The 23,052-nt window shown below is 35.7% G+C and overlaps 1 protein-coding gene across 1 annotated transcript in view; it reads right to left on the bottom strand.

The window, feature by feature from the left end:
- The window catches only part of PIAS1 (protein inhibitor of activated STAT 1), a 117,926-nt gene that overhangs the window by 76,751 nt on the left and 18,123 nt on the right, over nt 1-23,052 (bottom strand). Inside the window, exon 2 of the mRNA XM_026478386.4 lies at nt 11,322-11,766. Within this exon, the coding sequence (XP_026334171.1) occupies nt 11,322-11,766 (445 nt within the window). The remainder of the gene's footprint in view (nt 1-11,321; nt 11,767-23,052) is intronic.

Below are 23,052 nucleotides of genomic sequence, written 5' to 3'. Positions count from 1 at the left end.
CAGGGAGCCCAATTGGGGGCTCGATCCCAGGACTCTGGGATCATGACCAGAGCCGAAGGCAGACACTTAACCATCTGAGCCACCCAGGCGCCCCCATGATAATCATTTTTAACTCAGCCTTAAAATATTCTACATAGTAGATATATCACAGGTTAATTAAGTATTTTCTATTATTGGATATTTAGGTTATTTTTAATTTTTATATTAGTAATAATGTTACAGTGAATATCCTTAGGATTTGGGGTCCCAAAGGTGGAATTAACAGATCAAAAAGTATTTTTTTTAAGATTTTATTTATTTATTTGAGAGAGAGTGACAGAAAACATGAGCAAGCACATAACGGGAAGAGAGGGAGAAGCAGGCTCCCCACTGAGGAGGGAGCCCGACGCAGGGCTGGATCCCAGGACCCTGGGAACATGACCCGAGCGGAAGCCAAATGCTTAACTGACTGAGCCACTCAGGCACCCCTCAAAAAGTATTTTTAAGCTCTTGCTACATATTTCCAAACTGTACTGTACTCTCAAAGAACTGTATTATAATTTATACTGCTACCAGCAGTTTACATACATTTTAACAAATCTTATCAATACATATTTTTAAATCTAGTACTACGGACAAGATTTAAAACCTCACTACTGACTTATTTTGGAATTTTCTATATGAATTAGTAAAAGTATCTTTTGATGTTTCCCAGTTGCATTTCCCCTTTACTAACTTAGCGATCATATATTTTGCCTAAGAGTCTTAGTAGCCTCCCCCATATTGATTTGTGAGAGTTCTTTCCTTAAGTCTTATGTTTGATTAAAATATTTTCTATTTGGTATTTACTTTTATACTTCGGCTTTTTAAAAAAATCATGATGCATACCTAGAGGTTTAACATTTTTATGTAATCAACTTTATCCATCATTTTCTTTGTGATTTCCTAAAATTATATGTAAACATAAATTGCCAACTTTACATTTACAGTTTATGTGGGATGGGGCGCCTGGGTGGCTCAGTTGGTTAAGCGGCCAACTCTTGGTTTCAGCTCAGGTCATGATCTTGCGGTCATGGGGCTGACACCCGAGTTGAGCTCTGTGCTCAGTGTGGAGTTGGCTTCAGATTCTCACTCCCCCTCCCTCTCCCTCCAGCTCACGTGCTCTCTCCCGACCTCTCTCTCAAATAAATAAATAAAATCTTCAAAAGAATAAAATGAAGTTTATGTGGGGAGGTGGTGAAAAGCATAAAATGTTATGCATATTTATTTATATTATACACAAGTGATTTTCTCTTCTGATCATCTTATGTATTAAAATCATTAATTCTAAAATTAAAATTTAAGAGCAGAAATAAAATATTCAAAAATATGGCTCTAAAATAAACAGTGAAGCAAAATTCTAGGAACTGCAAAGGATATGTAGAAATAATTTAGCCTTTTTATTTTCACCTACCTTAAAGCGATTTAATTCTAACATTACATTCAACATTTAGCTTCTTTTGAACCACAATATCCCCGTATTTGGCACATTTAAAGCTTATTTACATTTTAGTTTTAATAAATTTAGCAGCAGTAGTGCCAAAGAATTAGAATTAATCTCTGCTCAAAACTGAGGTCATCTGCAAGTACTGTCAGCAATAAAGTAGTACGGCTCAAGAAAGGCAATGGCTTAAAATTATCCTCCAATCGCCCAGATATCTAACAACAAAATTTCTTTTAAAAAAAGGAAAGAAGGGGCCCTGTGTGGTTCAGATGGTTAAGCGTCTGCCTTCGGCTCAGGTCATGATTTCCAGGTCCTGGGATCAAGACCCAAGTCAGGTTCCCAGCTCAGGGGGAGTCTGCTTCTCCCCTTCTCTCTGCCTCTCCCCTTGCTTGTACTCTCTCTCTCTCTCTCAAATGAATAAATAAAATCTTAAAAAATATATATATAATATATAAAATATATTTTAATATATGCAAATGAATTTATATATAAATAAATTCACACACACACACACATATATATAAAGGAAAAATATGGACTGCCAAAATTGGGTTCTCCCTTTGTTGGACTATCCTACCTCCCCCATGATTACCACACCCAAGTCCTCCAGCTAGTTGGTCTACAACTCATATGGAACTCGATTTGTACTGGGGAGACTGGGCCAAAATACCGTAGAACCCACTGGCAGTCTAAATGCTGCATTTTAAACACCATATACACTACATGTTTGATCTTTAAATTCCATCCCAGTAAAATCTTATATGTTGGATTTCTTTGTTAAACTGTACTTACTTCCTTCTGAATCTAAATGGCTGGCTCAATAATGTCACAATTTAAGATTTTTAATTTCATATTTACAATCACACAGAGGAGTTCTTTACTGATTCCGATTAAGATTCCTTTCCAACCCAAAAAATTCTTTCATTCTTAGTTCCCAAGAACTAATAACCCTTAAATACAAAGACACCCATTTATTAACAACACAGATGCCTTTGAGCTTCCAGACCACTGTAGAAACATTAATCAAAATATTAAATAAAAAGGCAGAATATTATCTACAAAGGAATATAAATTTAGAAGGTAAATCTTAGATTTTGTTTTGAAAGTCAGAAGCCAGTACTGCCGAATTAGGAAAAGTTTCTAGGAAAAAAAACCCACCTACAGAAAAAATTAGTGCTCTGATTTTCCAAATTTCAAGTACAGAAGAGCACAGCTTGTATTGAATTGTTAGAAGGCAAATTTTCTAAATCATAAAACCTTTGAATGCCCTTTCCAATACTTATCAGAGCCTGCGTCCTTGAATTTGCATCACCTGATCTCCAGGCAGTGGCTATCAGGCATGTGGAGGAAGGCAAACTCAATTATAAAAAAATGAGAGGAGAAGGAAACTGTGAAATCTAATCCAATGCCAGAGGAGCCCTTGGCAGAAAACACTCGTAACCAATGTTATTAAGATATAGCAGAAACCTTACCCGTGCTGCACAAAACAAGATGGATCATTTAAACTGTTCAGAAGTGCTGAAGCATCTGCTGCCTTTTTTCCTAAGGCAAAACCCAAATTTATACACACACACACACACACACACACTACACACACACACATCTATATATATATGAATTTTATATATATGAATTATATATATATGAATTATATATATATTTCAAACCTTTTCTATAAATTATTCATATATCTTCCCAAGCCTAAAATAATTGTAATTTTCTATATAGAAGTGTTCTATTTTAAAAAGGAAAGAAATCAGCCTCGCTTTCTAAAATACTGAGACTATAAACCCAATACACCTAGGCTGTTGGTCTTTCCTAGGAAGTATCGGTATATTGTCCCACATGAAGTTAGAACTAGTTGTAACAAAGCTCAGGAAAATCCAAATATATGTAACCCAGGCGACAGATATTCATGGTGTTTAATGGAAAAGACTGTTGAACAAACATTTAAAACTTAAACAGTAGCCACCTTCCAAGATTTAAAAAAGAGAAAGGGGGCATCTGGCTGGCTCAGTTGGTAGAGTACACGACTCTTGATCTTGGAGTTTTAACTTCCAGCCCCATGTTGGGTGTAGAGATTCCTTAAAAATAAAATCTTAAAAAAAAAAAGATAAAACGTAAACAAGTGACTTGTTTAATCACAAATTAAAGAAATGACATCCATGTGATCAATTAAAATGTGTCCTAGTATTCCAGATACTTCAGTCTGTAGCATCCAAATGCTTTCCAAAAATACTACATTTTAAAAATTGAGGAGGACCAAGAGGAGACCATCTTCACAATTTCCAATTTCTTATGACAATTTTTAGTTAAAAACCAGATTTAAGAGAAAATGACTGTGAATTTACTTCATTTTATCCTTTTCTTTACAGTCACTGTCCTCAATGAGAAAAGAATTAAACCATAATGATTTCTAAAGAAAGACTACAAACATAAAACTGCATGATTAAAAACACCATTTACTTATTCTCCTTACTTCTCCTAAACTTCTTCCCATCTATCCCTCCCAAAGACGTGACAAGGAGATAAAAGTAGGTCTCTCTCTCTTTTTTTTTTTTTTTTTAAGATAGAAGGCATGTGGCAGGAACCGAGAGGGGGTCAAAGGGAGAGAGAGAAACAATCTCAAGCAGGCACAGAGCCCAAGGTGGGGCTCGATCTCAACCCTGAGATCATGACCTGAGCCAAAATCAAGAGTCAGAAACTTAACCAACTGAGCCACCCAGATACCCCAAAAGTAGCTTTCTTTAAAAACAAACAACAAAAAACACCTCACCATAAAAATTATGATCCACATTATTCCTCCAAAGAAGAAACCACTTAAATTATTCTCAAGCAAGAGAACAAATAAACTTCTACTTTTCTTGTCTTTGGAAAGTTAAATAAGAATGGTTGCAAAAGAAAATCACTAGAAACCCTCTTAACTGACCTGCTCTTAACTGAACTGAGGTTCTCCACTGCCTCTATACATGCTGACTGGTGCTCTAGCAAGCTGGCTGCTTGTACCAACAGAACACTCTCCAGGACAGAAGCACCAGGGAGCCAGAGGTGTTTATTCTCAAACCTATGTATGCCAGTTGCACTTGCAATTATGAAACTTAAATATTATAAAACTGATGAAATATAAGTGCAAAAAGAAAGAGTTGCTGTTTTTATGAAAACTAAGTTGAATGCTCTGCAAAGACCCAACAAAAGCAAGCTGCTTTAAAAAAATGCAATGAAATTGAGTGGCATAACTATAAAAGACTTTTCCCCCAGTTGTAACAGATTCTGCACTCAAATTGCTGCACAAAAGTCTTTAAATTCTCTCTGCTTTAAAAAAAAAAAAAAACACAAAAAACAAAAACTGGAAAACCTGCAGTCTCAAAGGAAGGTCTTGACCTATACCAAAAGTCTAGCAAATGAATATACATAAATATGTTTTACATTAAAATAAAATGTTTAAGTTATTATGTATCATTTTTATCAGTTGGTTCCAATTTGGGTAAGAGGAAATGTTGTATCTTTTGGTAATCAATTAGAACACTGAATGAGAACATCAGAAATAATGCTCCAAAACAATTATTATTCCTCATACCGATCTATGGGAAACCTGATACGAACTTATTCAGATGTACTACCTAAGACCTTTAAAAACCTGAGAATCTCAGGGGGTGCACGGCTGGCTTGCTCAATAGGGCACGTGACTCTCAATCTCTGGGTTGTGAGTTTGAGCCCCATGCTGGGTGTACAGATTACTTAGATGTAAGATCTTTTTTAAAGACGAATTAATTAATGAAAAATAAAAAGCTGAAGACATCCCTTGAGAAGGTATAATTTGGCTTAGCAAACCTTGCGATGACTCAACAAACTTTTACATGAGTACTCCAAATGAAGGCAAAGCTGTTTTCTACATTAGCCTTTGAAATAATTAAAACTATTAAAAATATTTAAAGGCACCATTTTAAAAAAATGTAGTTGCTCTTTGAAAAATTTACCTGAGTCAAGGAAAACAGAAATAACTAAGTCACTAACAAACATAAAACTGAGTACTAATGGATGTTTACCAATGTCTGAATCAAACCAAATACTCTTGATTGCTGTGAAAATATTTTGTTTTTGCCATTATGTTCTAACACAGGCCAACGTAAACAATATAAACAATAATACTCTTAAAAAAACCCAAACAATAATACTCTAAACAATTTTTTTAAATAAAATAATATTAAAGAACTGAAGGAAAATATCTTGCCTCTGAATGAACATAAGAAGATATTTTAATCCAAAATGACTTGTCCTTTTGACTTTCATAACTGTAAATTCGACAGCTGAGCAACACCAAGAGTGACACAGTGTACAAATAAGATATTTCAAACAAAGTATACTTCTAACACATGGTGCTCAATATACTATGAAGATTAAAATTTCCTGTGCCCCAGTTTTTACTGATATGGGTCAATAATGCATGTAGCTAAGAATCTCCTGGGTTCAGTTAGTATTTGGGATTCTCTTCATTAAAACAAAATCAGAAATAAACACAAACACATACACAAAACAATGACTGACTAGAACACAACAGAAATATTTTTAAATTACTCTCTAAAGTAACTAGTGTCTATGGATTCTATATTAAACATGTAATATATATCTTTGTAATTAGGGGGGGGAAATGCAGAGTACATTAAATATCCAAGTCGTTGACTGACCATAGAGATAAGAATGGGGGTGGAAACAATAAAGGGAAGGACACCTCTTTCTTCCTCTCTATTTCCCATCCCTACCATAGGCCACTATTTATGATAGATAACATAGTATGCCTCGGTTGTATTAGAATGGTAAAATGATCAAAATTCATTGAATTGGAGTGAAGTAAAAGACTCCACCTACTGTATTTAAATAAATTGGAGAGCTAATAAATGTTTACGGAACAACTACCATATAACAAATTCATGGATAGCTATTATGGGAATATACAGATGAACACAGCAGAACCCTTCCATTTTGAGGAACTAACAACAAAATGTTGTAAGAACGTGCAAGAAAGTGAAATCAATTCTGGATCAGGGAAGGAATAGACAGATATAGGGGGAAATCTTAGAAAGATTCATGGAAAAGGCTTTAAAAAGCATTTAAAATAAGCCTAATAGAACAAACAGGATTTTAGTGATAGGCAAAAATAATAAACCATTTTACTTTACAACCACCTTTACTTCATCTCCCAGTTCTTCTAGTTAACTATGGACAATGAAAAGAACTCTCTTTAAAATGTGGTTCCAAAATGAAGGACCTTAAAATTACTCATTGTTCAAGAAATAACAAAATGAGTTTAAGAATGGATAACAATTACCTAATAAAACTGGGGATACCAAAACTATTGTGATTTTAGCTAGAAACATGAACCATACAGAAAACCACCCAAGTTACATCAAAACATCTTAAAATCCATTTAAATCTAATGGTTAAGGCCAAAAGGGGGGGGGGTGAAAAATTAAATTTACTTGTCACATTCTGGACTCACGTGATAACTGTGATGAACTAGCTGGCTATAGGTCAAAACTAACTCTTACGAGCTTGTTGTAATGATTTATAATATGTATATCTATATCTGTGTGTGTGTGTGTGTGTGTGTTTAGAAACAAAGAGAATGCCAGAAGCCATTTCATTTTTCAGAAAATACTGTTTTTCTATATCCAAAACAAATGATCTACTGGCAAAAATAATCCTTTAGAAAACTGAATTCCATGATGAAGTAGTCACTTCATTTAATGAAGGAGAAATAGTCTTTTAATAACATTAAAGCACCTTATATATTCTTTTCTTTTATTCTTTTATTCTTTGCCAAACAGGGCTTTTTTAAAAGATGCTCATCCTAAATTCTGCAAATTACTCAAAACCTTTTTTCAATAAATCTTTTTCAGATTCACTGAACATTCCCTCCCCTGAATATTTACTGAATCAATAAACCTCCACAAATTACTTTCTGGTAAGATCGTTTTATGCATAACCAAAATGATGACTTTTAATTCTACGGTAACAATGAGAAATTAGAAATCTATTTATATGCCACCAAGCAATTCTATAACACCTATTCAATGGGTATATACCACAAACAATGAATTTATTCAATAAAAACCAGTATTCAAATCAAATTATACTTTAAAAGTACAGTCAATTTTTATTATGTGTGCTAATTGTTCTATAAAGTCACCATAATGAATTAGTGAATTCTGAACCACTGCTCCTAGGGAATACATAGGGCTAGGTTCCTGCAAGCCCTGATCACATTTTCAACAACTAATCACTATGTGACCTTGTTTTAGGTGTGTTTCTGTTCAAGGACACCTTATTTAATATATAATTCATTTATTACTTAGTAATAATTTTACTTATTTAATAATAATTCATTAACATTGACCTCACAGCCAATAGCACTAACTCATGTCTGAACAAAACTGAATACATATGTATTTTTTCTCCATTAGGCACATCACAGCCTTTTTGCATTTAGGAACACCAGACAGACCAGATACACCGGCATGATGGCTGGGGGCTATTTAAAACTGAAATCACCAATAAAAAGTACAAAAATGCAAAAAACATGGCACTACACAGAGCACAAAAGAGGACATGTCCTGGGGCGCCTGGGTGGGGCAGTCGTTAAGCATCTGCCTTGGCTCAGGGCGTGATCCCAGCCTTCTGGGATCGAGCCCCGCATCAGGCTCCTCCGCTAGGAGCTTGCTTCTTCCTCTCCCACTCCCTCTGCTTGTGTTCCCTCTCTCGCTGGCTGTCTCTCTCTGTCAAATAAATAAAATCTTAAAAAAAAAAAAAAAAAGATGACATGTCCTTACAGTATGAGAGCTGAAAACAAGAAGGCAAGAGTCACCTTGTGGGAAAGTGCAAGGCAGAAGACTCAAATTTTTACCATTCCGTGAATGTCCATAAATAACCATGAAACTGTTGTAATGATTTTGTAATTACAAATAAATTTGAGATAGCAGACATTCACAAACACAGAATGTGCAAGTAACGAGAATTGACAATACAAAGAAAGCCTAATTAAATAAATCTCATGGGAAATATTTTAGCACTTCAATCCAGTCAATTTTATAAATACAAGGGTTTACTTACTGGTCATCAAGGATTGGAGAAACTTTATGGCATTGTTTTTACGTTTTTAAATTGTCACACAAAAACACCAGATTGAAGCAGTTTATAAGTTTCCAGATAAAGACTAAAGACAGAAAAATTATTTAAAATTTACTGCCTAGGGAACACCTGGGTGGCTCAGTCGGTTAAGCATCTGCCTTCGGTTCAGGTCATGATTCCAGGGTCCTGAGGTCAAGTCCCACACTGGGCTCCTTGCTCAGAGGGGAGCCTGCTTCTCCCTCTGCCTGCAGCTCCCTCTGCTTGTGCTCTGTCTTTCTCTCTTTCAAATAAATAAATAACATCTTTTTTAAATTAATTAATTAATTATTTAAAATTTACTGCCTGTTCTTTAAAAACAGTTATTAGAGGAAAAGCACTACAGAAAGGTATCAAAAATTGCAGCTTTAAGAACATAATTTCTTATGAACTGTTTCTAATATCTTTTAAAGAAAAACCAGTTATGTTTACCCATTACTATTACACACTGAAAAGTTCATAAGGATAAAAGTATCCTGAAGTATTAAAGCAGTAAGAGGAGCGCTTGGGTGGCTTCAGTCGCTTAAGTGTCTGTCTTTGGCTCAGGTCATGATCCCAGGGTCCTGGGATCGAGCCCTCCATCGGGCTCCCTGCTCACTGGGGGTCTGCTTCTTCCTCTCCCTCTATGCTCTCTCTCTCAAGTAAATAAACAAAATCTTAAAAAAATAAATAAATAAAGCAATAAGATACAAAATGTAAATTACGGTATGTAAGTTAAGCTAAAAAGGCTTGAAAAGACCATCAGTGTAGACAATTAGAAATTAACACTTAAATATATTCACGCAAAGTACCTTAGTGAAATAAAAATTGACTTAAAATTCTTTTAATTTTAATTTAAACTATTATCCAGTATAATTATAATGTGTGTCCAGTTTGCATTTCTACTCTATATAACAAATTTAGATACATACGTAAACATCATCTATTCACAGTGATACCTGAAATTTATATTACTGAAAATGAAAACAGCAAGATACATTAATTAAGACCAGAAAAGAATCTGAGAAGTGGGAATCAAATCAAAGGCACCAACACTTTTTTCCTTTTAAATTTCAGATGATGTTCACTACAGCACAGTTTTTGGCTGCAAAAAAAACAGAAAATTTTGTCTTTTAATAGAGGACTTATATCATGGAATAGTATATAGTTTTTTAATAAGAAATGAGCTAGAGTGTGTTTGTGTGTGTGTGTGTGTGTGTGTGTGTATACACACCTGCTCACATGGCCTTCAATTAAAAATGTGAAACAAGACAAGGAGAGATATCGGTATTAGGGAGAAAAAAAGGCAAATCACAGAATACAACGTAAAACATGATTCCTTCTTGAAAAACAAGAAATGTAACTTGTTTACATACGCATACACACCAAACTACTAACGAGGAAGGGACTTCGACACTTTCATTTTTTTTATAATGAGCATGTGTAAGTTTTATAACCATACGATAGGTTCTTCACAAATGACAGGTTACCTTGTTATAGCAATTTTAAAAATAAAATAATGTGATATAAAATTCATGTTGTTTGAAAACGATTCCTACAAGCTTAATTTATTCAGGTAAATCCTGTTAAATATAATTAAAAACAAACATTTCCAAGAATTTCAGTATGTTCTCAAAATTTAACACTAACCAATCCCCCAAGCTGAAATGTTTATTGATTTATGACAAAGGTCAGCAAACTTTTTCTGCAAAGGTCAGACTAAATATTTTAGGTTTTGCAGACAAACATGGTCTCTGCTACATACTATTCTTTTTGTTCTTGTCTTTGATTTTTTTAACAACCCTCTGGGAATATTAAAAAAGAAAAAAAAACAACCACATACACACACACACACACACACACACACACACACACACACACCGGTTAGCTTATTAGATCCACAAAAAATAGACCAGAGGCTAAATTTGTCTTGCTGGCCACAGCTTGTCAACCACTAATTTATGACAACAAACCAGCACCTGGACGTCTGATATTTTAAATATAGTATGACAAAGGTATCAGAAATCACAACAGTTTTAGTCTATGTTAAATAAAGTAAGGTAGTATTGGAGAAATTACATGTTGATTACTACACTGAATTCTATTAATATGCCAGACATTGATCAAACGATAAAGCACAGTGAATAAAATTTCAAGTATTCACATTATAAAACCATGATCATGTGTGCACCTGCAAAGCACACATATCCATTTGAAAAAGTCAGCTGAAACTGAAATACTACACAAAGCTCAAATCTCCTTTTATAATAATTAAAACCATTTACTCATTTAAATAATCAAAACTAATCAGTCATTTGTTTTAGATGTCATCAACCCTTGAAAATTAAGAACTGAATTCAAAGGCTCATAGTATTATTAGGTTTTAATTTTTTAATTTGTAAGGGTTATTGTAAAATATTAATTAACAATGTAAAATATTACACTTTAAAAGTTTATATTCTTGGAAACTTTTTAATATTTACTGTCTCAGCAACCATCACTGGAAACTTGACTATACTTTTTTTCTTTACCTAAAAGATAGCTTTTATATATTTGATTTTGTTTAAAACTAAAAGATCCTTATTGTAATCTGAATGCTACTAGCAAAGGAAAATTTCATTATGAATAATAAACTGGGTCAAACTGAAACTCTAAAATGAAAATGTATCTCCCCACCCCCACCCCAAGTAACCAAATAATCATTATAGGATAATCTTACCTAGACTGGTGGGTTTTATCAGTTCATCCAGTAAATCATAAAATGGTAATTTTTGAAGTTTTATATCCGGATGGACTGGGTGAAGAGCTGATGTAAGATGTGGGAGTTCCAGTTCATGTTTAGGTCCCAGAAGAGAAACAGGGAGTAACGGTGATGATGCAGGGTGACCATCATAAGTGAGCTGTGGAATGGTAGATGGAGACAAAGTTGCTGGCATAGGACTTGAATGGACATTGGGGATGGACAAGTCCGCGGGCGTCATGATTTTCTGGGGGAACCTCCGCCTATAGAGTTCTTTAATTTTCATTTGTACAGCAGGACTGCAGCCAGCCTTTAGCAAATGCAGGGCTTTTGTGAGAAGTTCGTGTTTGCGTCCGTGCTTGTTTCTCCCAGCGTAGCCCAACAGTACTTGGAGTTCAGAAACTCTAAGGCTCATAACCATTTGCTTAGAGACAAAACAAAATGTAAAATGTTAGTATTCCAATAGTATAATTTACAATATTTAACAACACTTTATTCTAACCCTTTCCCCTCATGGTTTGCTTTAAAGGCCAGCTCAGTTACAATCAATTCTAGTCATTTCCAACTTAAAATAAGTAACCAAAAAATTTAAAAATTAATATTCATAAATTCACTGACTTCTACCCAGGGTTATGAAAGATGTAAGATGAAGTATACACCAGGCAGAACCACATCTCACCTCATTCCACTGTTTTGATGCAATTGTCAGCTATTCATCAAGCACTTACTGAGTCTCCAGAAGAGTGCTGAGTGCTACGTGGATGGCAAAATATAATGAGCCCTCAAGAACGTTTGTTTTCTTGGCGGAAAAGTATATAACTATATATGAAACACATAAATGCCCCACCTCAAACACCAGATGCAAGTAGGGTATAAATAACATACTATCAGGTATTACATTCTATGCTGACCCTGGAATTTGTAGGACTTAAAAACTATCTATCGGGGCGCCTGGGTGGCTCAGTCGTTAAGCATCTGCCTTTGGCTCAGGGCGTGATCCCAGCGTTCTGGGATCGAGCCCCACATCAGGCTTCTCCGATGGGAGCCTGCTTCTTCCTCTCCCACTCCCCCTGCTTGTGTTCCCTCTCTCGCTGGCTGTCTCTCTCTGTCAAATAAATAAATAAAATCTTTATAAAAAAAAAAAAAAAAGAAAGGTCAAATAGCTTACCTAAGGCCACTAAGCAGCAGTCAGGACACAAACTCAGATCTATGTGTGGTATGTATGATTCTAAAGCCCACTTTTCACTGAACCTTTAGGAAAAGGACAGAGCTGGAAACATAATATTGACTCACTCCACTGGCAAGGCCAGGCTAAAAAGTCTAGGAATTCAATCCGCATGCCATAATGTGGAAGGTTGTAATAAAGAGATCTATTTAACTTTGACGCTTTGTTCCCAAACGTGTTTGGTCACTGTTTCTCCTTTTTCTTCAATTACTAAGAGACTACCAACAGGAAATGCCCAACTATACCAATCCTCTCATTTTAAAGTGGAAGAAAATGGAATCCAGAGAGGAGAAATGGCTTACCCAAGACCATATGGTATTAACAGCAGAATCCTGACTTGACCACCACTGACAGGGAGGTGTTAGGGTAGAAGACACATGTAAGCTTACCACCAGCTATCTCCCCAACTGTTTTATCCCCTCACCTCAGACCTAATAGCAATACAGAAAAGATAAAACTGCCTTTCCTAATTCACTCCCGCTCCCTGAGAGGCCACCCTACCCCAGCCGATCCTCTGGAAGCTATTTAGAGAGTGCAACACAATTAAGTAACAAATCAAATAGGAAGAAAACAGTGTATAAAGATCTTTATATACAATATAGCTGGTTATCAAACATATCTGAGCCCTTTCCCTACTTCTCTGGCCTGAAAAATAGTTTGTTTCTTCAAATTCCAGCTTTTGCCAGCCTTAGTCCATTACACCTGGCAACACTAATGACTTTTTTCCTCATTACTTTTACTGGCCATTTTGCATATCTGTATTTAGCACTTGTCTTGCTTTTTTATAATTTTCTATTTGTATAAGTGATTCCACGACCAGTTTGAGGTCCTCCAGGACACAACTCAATGTCACTCTCACCATCTAACACTAGGGCCTGACAACAGTAGAAACACAACAAATGCCTGGACAATGAATAAATAAATGAATGAATGAACGAAATAAACAAGAAAGTCACACCAGAAGAAAGGGTGGGGTAGAATCTACAATGGTAAATTATACATATAACTACAATACAAATGCAAATGAACTCCCAAATTCTTATGCTCAATAGAAGGCACAAAGAAATACTACGGGCCTTAAAAATAAAGCCTACCCCAAATCCTATAAATGCTTCTCTTTTTTAGATATGATCGGAGATTAAATAATTACTAACTATAATGTCAGCAAGCTATCAATTTCTCCCTACTATCCAAAATGTCCTAAGAGTACAAAATAGTTTTAAAGATTTTTATTACTTATTTGAAAAGGAACTGGGACTTCAACTGAAAAGTACTATATTAATAAGTAGCTTCTGCTTTTGCAGAAATAACAGAAATTATGCTTCAAAGATGATCGGTTAAAAATAAATTTAGGTTAGCACTGGTCAAATGTACTTCATTTTACAGAGAAAGTAGTATAAATTTTAGAAAGAGAACAATGTCTTCCCACTTCAACCACATTCTCCTAGGTCAAACACAAATAAACCTGAATCCAGTGATTATCACAGGCTTTTCACTGATGATAGTTTTCTGTCCTTACTCTATGGGTATAAGGATTTAAATGCAGCACAGATGTGTTATTGTTTTACTTAGATGGAAGAACACTGGCAATCCACATGAAATAAAATCTCTTGTGTAATGGTCAAAAGAAAAAAGCTGATGACATAAGTTTTGTTTTTGTTTTTACAGGATGTGAAATTAATCATCACAATTATGAGGCAGATATTGTCCTCATTTTACAGACAGGAAAACTGAGGACTAGGCAGGTTAAGAAATTTGTTGATTATACAACTACTGCAAATATTATGCTCTTACACTATAATACTGTCTTTTAAAGGAAACAAACCACATGCCTTTCAATTAGGAAAGAGAAAAACCTTTTGAAAGACTAACTGATTTAACATTTCAATCTCCATTTCAAGCTTCAATATTTTGCTTTAAAAAAACTGGTGGTTCAGATAAGAAAAAAAAGCATCTGGATTCAAATTAACCATTGCACCTTAAAATCAGGTTTAGTGAAAGATGGGGTGCTATCCACTGCTATTATTGGAGCAGCTGCTGCATACACTTAAGGACTGTAATAAGCATGCAATATTTTTAAAAACTAAATAAAAGGGGGGCAGGAAACACAAACATCTGAAGCATCACTCAACCGAAAAGCTTCAGAGAAGCACGGAACAGTCAATTCACAATGCGGTGTTGACAACACAGAGGAAAACTAAACACTTACATCTGAGATGCTGAAACGCAATATATTTTAATCTGTCATGTGTTTAAAAATCTCCATTTGTTAGCACTACAACAAAATGAATATTTATAACTAAGGATAACATCAACCACTGCTACTACTAGAAATCACTACCTCCTCAAATAGCATTCTGCTGACTCTACATCCCAAAATGATAAGAGTTGTCAGAACTAGGAAATTCAGAATGCCTGAGAGATATATACACGCTGTACAGAAAGCATTCTGTGAGGGGCATCTTTTTAAAATTAATTTTTTTAATCAAGCAGACATGCACACAGTTTAAAAAGTCAAATAGTGTGACCAGAAAACAGATGTCCCTTGCCCCCCACACACACACTTTTCACATCCCTGAGGCAATCTCTTTCAAGCCTTTTGGCTATTTCTTTTGGCATTTTTCACTATATTCTATAAAGCAGGTCTATGTGTTCTTAAATTTTTTCCTTGTAGGAAAAAATTGACTTACTATAAACAATAACGGTTTAGTTCTGTGACATCTCTACCCCCATATTTTCATCACAATTTCTGGTTGAATCAATTGTTGTTTACATTACTATGGCTGTAAATAATATTCACACATGAGCCAAAGTATGTCATGATTACTCTTCCGTTTATGTAGAATCTTGGCTTTCTTAGTTAATAACTGCACCATTTGTGCATTTGCTTTGTTTTCTAGGTAACTACTAATTCATCTGCAAACTGATAAAAGTGTAACTTTCAACATATTCAAATACAAGAGGTAAAACTGTTTTCATTTCTTTCCGGAATACATGCCTTCTGTAGCCCTCCCCATCAGGTTCCAATCTGGACTGCCTGCTCTTTAGACCTGGTACATGACTATGGTCATAGAATTTCCCTTCAACGTATTCTTTATAATGTCCCGCCCCTCTTCCATATTGGATCCCATTTCATCCATCTCACTTTTGCCTCTTAGTTTTCTCTTTTTAGTAGAGTATTTCCTCCACTAGCTTCCTAAGAAGGAACTGGAAGCTAGTTTTTTATTCCTTGCATCGTCCAAAAGTATATTCATTTACCCATAGTTAATAACTGAGTTTGGCTCAATATTTGAATTCTAGACAGGAAAGCATGTTCTGTCAGAATTTTAACAGCCTTTCCTCATTGTCTTCTGGCTTCCGGTGCTGCTGTTAAGAAGCCTGGCATCATCCTGATCTGCAATCCTTCACAGTCGCCTGTATATCCCATAAGGAAGCTTACATAGAAGCTTCTTGGGTGCCAGGGTGGCTCAGTCAGTGAACAGACTAAGGCTCAGGTCATGATCTCAGGGTCCTGGAATCCAGCCCTGAGCATCAGGCTCTGTGCTCTGCAGGGAGTCTGCTTCTCCTTCTCCTTTTGCTCATGCTTGCATGCTCTCTCTCTCATATAAATAAATAAAATCTTTTTTTTAAAAAGAAGCTTCTTTCTACATGCTCTGCAATTTTACAGTGTTGCATCGTGGGGTTGGGTTGGTTTTTCTGTGGGGTTTTGTTTTTGCTTTAATTGTATGAACTGGTAAATGCTGTCTTTTAAATTTAGAGATGCATGTCCTTCCATTCTGGGAGGTTTTCTTTCTTCATCTTTTTTTCTAGTCTCTTACTTGTGTGCCTATTATTTAGGTACTGGCCTTCTTAGACTGATTATCCAATTCTCCTTCCTTGCATTTTACATCTCTTGCATTTAGCTCTATTTTGAGAAATTTCCTCAACTTGATCTTCTAGCGCTTCTATTAAAATTTTCATTCCCATGAGCTCTGTTCGGTTCGTTACATGCCTTTTTTTTTTCCCCTACATCTTGCTTTTAGTTTTCACGAATGGAGTATCTTGTTTTCTCTCTGACAATATAAATAAATTGGGTATTTGGCTTTGTTATTGTTTTCTTCTGCTGTCTGCACGGTCTCTGTAACCTCTGGGTGCTTTTCTGCTATCTGCTTTGGTCTCTGCCTTTCATGCCTGATGTTTTCCTCAAATGACAGGAGATTGCTGGCTGCACATTTATATTTAAAAGTAAGATACTAAAAACATGATCAAGTGATCTGTGTGAGTGAGCAGATTGGGGGTACTTCATTCTAGGATGATCAGTCAGGAATTTGGCTGTTTTGAGGATTCCTTTTTTCCTTTTACCTAATCACTTTTGACAGAGGAATCCTCCAATGTTCTGCTTTGGCAGTATGACTGGCTTCCAGTGTTCTCAGGATAATGAGGAGAAAGGAGGGGGAGGTCTCCACCATTCAAAAATAAGACATTTCAACTTAATCCCCTTTTCAAATACATAAAATTTTACACACACACACACACACACACACACACAATCTGTGTGTGTAAGAGAACAACTATGTCAACCACAGGGGCAGGAACCACATTCTGAGAAAGATAAATTCAGACGACATTCAAGCAGTATCAACAAGTACTATAGACAAAGTGCTTTTTGCAATTAAATAAAAACTGCCAGTATTATTGTTCTTCAGTTATAACCTTACATTATCAAAGGTCATACCTAAATTGTGACTAAGGATTAGGTACTTCCTATTGAGCAACTAATTACTTTCATTCACACATCCCACTGCAGTAGTTTAGAGGATTAGTCATAATAAAGCAGACTCTATATTATGAATCTTTATCTGGTATCAATTTATAACCAATAGTAAACCAAAATGAATTCTGAACATAGACAAATTAGGCATTTAACAATGTCATAATATTTCATTTATACTTCTGCTTTCTATCCACAACAGCAATCATCAAAAATTCTATAACTGCATACACTAAAGCCTGTACAGTACAACAAAAATATTTTATTATTTTTAAAGTCACATGCTTCATCTAATGAAAATGATTTCTGCATCATTTCTAATCCTCTCCATTTGAAATCGTTAATAAGCAGCTGTTAGATTAGTAATTTGTCAACAATGCCCAGTTCAACCAGAAAACCTAGTTAGACAGTTTCTATTAAAGAAGCAAATCAGGTTGGTTATCTCCACAATCTTGTTCGACCCAATTTCGCATCTTTTTATTTATTTCTCAATGTAAGATAACTGAAAAGTGACCTCTAGAGCCCACTCCCCTAGTTGATCTCCTCTGACTTCTCCTGGTCCCTATTCCATCACACCGGCTGCATTTAGTGGCACGTAATGACAAAACATGGAGATCGCACTCCCCTCTAAGCAGAGTATAAACCGAGTACTGTTAAATTAGTGTACCACGACTTTAATTTCTGACAGATGATTTAAACATCATCCCCATTTAGGTACTACCACATTTCATGAAACATATGGATATGTCCTTCAAAAGGCTCCTTCCAGATGATAACTTTGATATTAAAAATAACAAACCTAACTCAGAACATTTTAAAATTTGGATAAAATATTTTTTCTAATAAAAAACAAAGTTTAGAGTGTAAGATTCTAACACATTGCCAAACTTCTGGTGCAGAGATAGGAAAATATGACTTTTATTTAAGTAAAAAGCTGTTCTGCACACAGATGCTCAATAAATGCTTTCTGGATCAATGCACAGCCCCTAAATGAGTATGAAGAAAAAGAGAATACAGGAAACAATGAACACAGAGAGATAAGCTAGTCTTCAGAGACAGACATACATAATCAACACATTAATTCAATTCTCAGAAGTTACTGAACACCTACTATGTGCTAGATACACGTATAATATGGTACCAGTACATGTAGAATTTGGATTCCAGTACCAGCCTGACCACTTACTTACTGAATCGCATCTTTCACAGGGTCTATTTTCTCATTCTGAAAATGAGAGATTAACTAGAGGTTCTCAAAGGCTCCTTAAAATTTCAAAATTCTTTAATGTTATAACTCTATTAAATGAAATCTTTCTTCTCATTCTTCTACCCTTTCATAGTTAAGGAAATATAAACAATCTGTAAAGTCAGTGAATCTAGGTTAGTAATGTTTTCAATCAAAATTTTAAGTGTCATTTACCTGGGCCGACAGAATAGAAACAACGATAAACCTAATACATGTTACATGCTTACCATATGCCAACCATGTACTAATTACAGTAAACATGATCAACTTATTTAACCCTCACATGAACCCGAGAGACAGACCACTGTCATTATTCCCGCTGCATGGATAAAAAAACTGATGCTAAACCTGAAGTCGAACACTAAGTAAGTGATGGAGACAGAGCTCAAACCCGACCTGACTTCAGAGCCTAAGCTCATAAACACTAACCAAGAGAGGTGTCTTATCACAAATCTCAGGCAGAGCAGAATATGTATTACACTGGGGCAGGGGGCACTAAATGACATAAGGAATTTAGACTACACAGAATAAACAAGCATATTGGGGGGCAGTGAAAAATGTGATAAAAATAGTGTTTAAGGCTATCCAAGTAGTCACCTGTAGGACAGATGAAACAAAAAAGATTAAGAAATAAGATTTCTAGCTAAAATATATGGCAACAAGAATTATTTATCTACATATAAGGGAAGAAGGAAATATGACAGTCAACACAGAGGAGGAGACAGGACCAAGAAATACTGAAAAGAAAAATTGCCGATCACATGCAATATTCTAGCTACAGGTGCCTCTTTTCACAATTAGTATTGTACATGATCATGAGAGCAATTACCATTCACTTTTCAAATAAAATCTAGCATTTAAAAATAATAAGTAGGGCTTGAAGAAATTTTAATCCTATCAAATTATAAAAGATTGAGGATTCTCTTCCAAACTCTCCCAACCAAAAACAAGCAAAACACTGCATATGCAACTGGAAGATACCATCTCATCTAATTTAAGTTTCAGACAAGACAAGGAGCTATGAAAGAAACAGTATACTCTGAGACAAAGTTAGGAAGCTTAAAAGGAAGAAAAGACACGTATAAACAAAACAAAAAGTGAGGGGGGGAATGCATTCTATAACTAAACAAAAAGTCTCTAAATCATAGCTTTCTGAGTCCCAGAAAAGAGATTAAGGTGAAGCCCTAGAGGGAAATTATCAAGGGAACTATTTCAGAGTAACAGGTGTAACCCACACAAGAGCTAGTAAGTAATGCAGCCCAACTCAAAAGTCAGATGCCAAAGTCCACACAATGCTGCGGAGTACTTACAATGATAGACACTATTAGATAATTGGAAAATGATGGTTTTGGGAAATAGGAGAATCACAACATCAAATAAAACTGGCAATCTTCTTGTCCAACTTTCCATCTAGTACATGAAGTTTTTTACTGTAACCTCCTTAGTTGATGGTCTCCCAGCCTCTGCTCAAACAGTCTTCTAAGACTTCACAACCTCATCTTAAAGTGACCTACCTTACTGAAAAGCTCTATGAATCAAACTTCCCTTTAACTCCACCCAATGGTTCTAAAATTTTGTCCTACTGGTGTTCCAGAGTCTATTTTTTTAAATGTGTTAAGAGGGCTCTTTTCCTTCAACAGGCTTGGTTTCTAAACCCCTTCCCACCCTGATCGCTGTTCTCTGGAGCATTTAGCAGTCCACTACACCCAGAGTGACTGAAATAATCCAGATAACAGGCCTAATCTTGAATACAGTATTACCACCTCTCTTATTATGAACACAGTATTTCTACCAACATAACCAAGTAAGGCATTCGCAGTTTAGGCTAATTGGTTTGTTCTACCTGTGCAAGGGGAAGGATGTGGTATGTGTTATGTTTTTGTTTCAGCAATGAGGGGGAGTTGCATCCACATCATACAGTTGCTCATACTAAGCTGGAAGTTAACTAAAACCTTTGTGGTTTTTTTTTTTTTTTTTTAATGAACTGCTTTTAGGTTAAACCTCCTCACGCTTTAATACAATTTTTTTAAAATTTAAAAGTAGAACTTTATATCAGGTTCTGTTAAACTTCACTTTTTCTTCCAGTTCATCATTCTAGCCTTTCAAAACCCCTCTGAAGAACTGCACTCTCCACCCTCTATTGCAGCACATATACACTATTATAAATTGTTGGTTTTCTGGTCTATGTCCTCCCCTAGACTTTGAGCTTTTCAAGGACAAGCACTTACCTCCGTATCACCTATGCTAAGTATAGTACATGACACTTGGTAAGTGCCCAGGAGATGATGATGAACTAACTCCCCTTGATTCTGTCACCTAACATATTCTTCCCAGGGCCACCTACAAAATCAGAAATATTCATATAGGTCATCCTTAAAACTTGGGTATAACACGGTCAAGACTACAGAGCCCTGTGGCACATCATAAGAGATTCCCCCCTTCAGATAACAAAAAAGTTTAAGGTTACAAATACCATTGCTCAACTACTTAGGATGCAGATGACTATTTTCCCCCAATATTCCCCAGTCTTAAGGTTATTGTTCAATACACCCTGTCCAGGGTGCCCAAGAAAAATAATTGAAGCTATCAAATTTCAATCCTGATTTACAGACTTGCTTTTCAGAGAAAAATAAGCTTAGAAAGACGTACACAAATTTTCTAAAAGCCTTGGGGGGTGGAGTGGTGCCTGGGGGTTAAGCATCTACCTTTGGCTCTGGTCATGATCCCTGCGTCCTGGGATCAAGCCAGCCCTGGGATCAAGCCAGCATCCAGCTTCCTCCTCAGTGGGGAGTTTGCTTCTCCCTCTCCCTCTGCCCCTACCCCCTCCTTCTCTCTCTCAAATAAACAAATAAAATCTTTAAAAAAAAAAAAGAAAGAAAGAAAAGAAAAGGCCTTGGGAATGGGATGCCTGGCTGGCTCAGTCAGAGGAGCATGTGGCTCTGATCTTGGGTTCATGAGTTCGAGCCCCACAGTGGGTGTAGAGATCATTTAAATAAATTAATTAACTTTTAAAAAATAAAAAATAAAAGCCCCGGGAATGATTTCTCAAAAACTACAAAGAAATATTAAAAAGAAAAAATAGGCTGCAGGAAAATGCTGTTCAGGTCTCATAGTGAGAGTCTGCCTAAGGTTCAGGAAGGGGGAGGCAGAGAGAGAATCTTAAGCAGGTCCCACATCTGGTGCAGAGCCTGACACAGGGCTCAATCTCACAACCCTGAGATCATGACCAGAGGTGAAATCAAGAGTAGGACACTCAACCAACTGAGGCACCCCAAAATGTACTTATTTTAATACAGTTAGCTGCCTAGACATCACCAATCAAAATTCCAAAATAAAGCTTGTAACTAAGATTGGGCTTCACGTTAAAGAGCTTTAATTTAAATAACAGGATACTCTAAATCAGCATTTTCCAAACTAGGTTCATAGTGTTAATGGATAGTCAGAAAAATAGGGTTCTATGGCAAAACAATTTCAAGAAATTCAAGATTCTGTAATTCCCCACCATGTCCTCCTTTCCCAAGTCATATTTGAACACATTAAATAAGTCCAACAGAAATGTTAATCTGCATTTAACATTCTGCAAATTTACTTAGCCACAAAACCTTCTTTATTATCATTATTTAATCTACTATCATCTCATTTCTTAGCACTTCACAAAAGAAGAAATCTAGAACAAATTACAATATCTTCAAGTTGTCCAGGAGTTCCATTTTATGCTTGTTGTTCTAGCAAAATTATTAAAAGCTTCCCCCTTCCACTGTTAAAAGTGCCATCCATCCCAGTATGGACGATAAATTATCTAGTCATAGAATTAATACTCCAAAACTAAATATGAGTTATAAAACATGTGAACTACCTTGACTAACCGTCAAATTAACATGGCCATGTCACTGCATGCAGTTAAAATGCTATGTAGATGATGATTAATCTCAAACCCTTTTCCCAAATTTCTTAAAGAGTTCTCCACTAGCAATCTTACATTATTTTCAAAGTATTCTGGACTAATAAATTCTTGCTAACTGAACTCACAACCAAACAGATCTAGACAGTGAAAGGTATCTGTAATTGCAAAATTTTAAAGAGTCCATTATATCAAATTGTAAGGAAAGACAGTATCTTACAAATATTAAAGTAGTCCATAAAAGTTGTTTAAAGTTTTAAAAGATATTTTAAAAAATTATTCCAGGTCTTAACTGTGAGATTTCCTCTCCATTCTTGACCCTACTTTCACTCAGACCAGCCTTTCTGCATGACCTCATCCATCTCATGACTTCGAAATGCCATCTTTAAGTTGTTAATTTCCAAATCCACTTCTTCTATGTCCCACACATATTCAACTCAACATGTCCAAACCTAATACATCAAATTTCTCTCAAACCTTCCACCCACCTAACCAGCTGTCCAAGCCAGAAACTTCTACAACAACCTCTCCTTCATTCATGTCTATTTACCAAGTCATATCAATCCTACTGCCTTAAAATGTCTACCA

This window comes from Ursus arctos, unplaced genomic scaffold, assembly GCF_023065955.2.
Source record: "Ursus arctos isolate Adak ecotype North America unplaced genomic scaffold, UrsArc2.0 scaffold_28, whole genome shotgun sequence".
Lineage (NCBI taxonomy): Eukaryota > Metazoa > Chordata > Mammalia > Carnivora > Ursidae > Ursus > Ursus arctos.
Note: the sequence above shows the minus strand (reverse complement) of the source record. Positions and strands in the feature narration are given on the sequence as shown.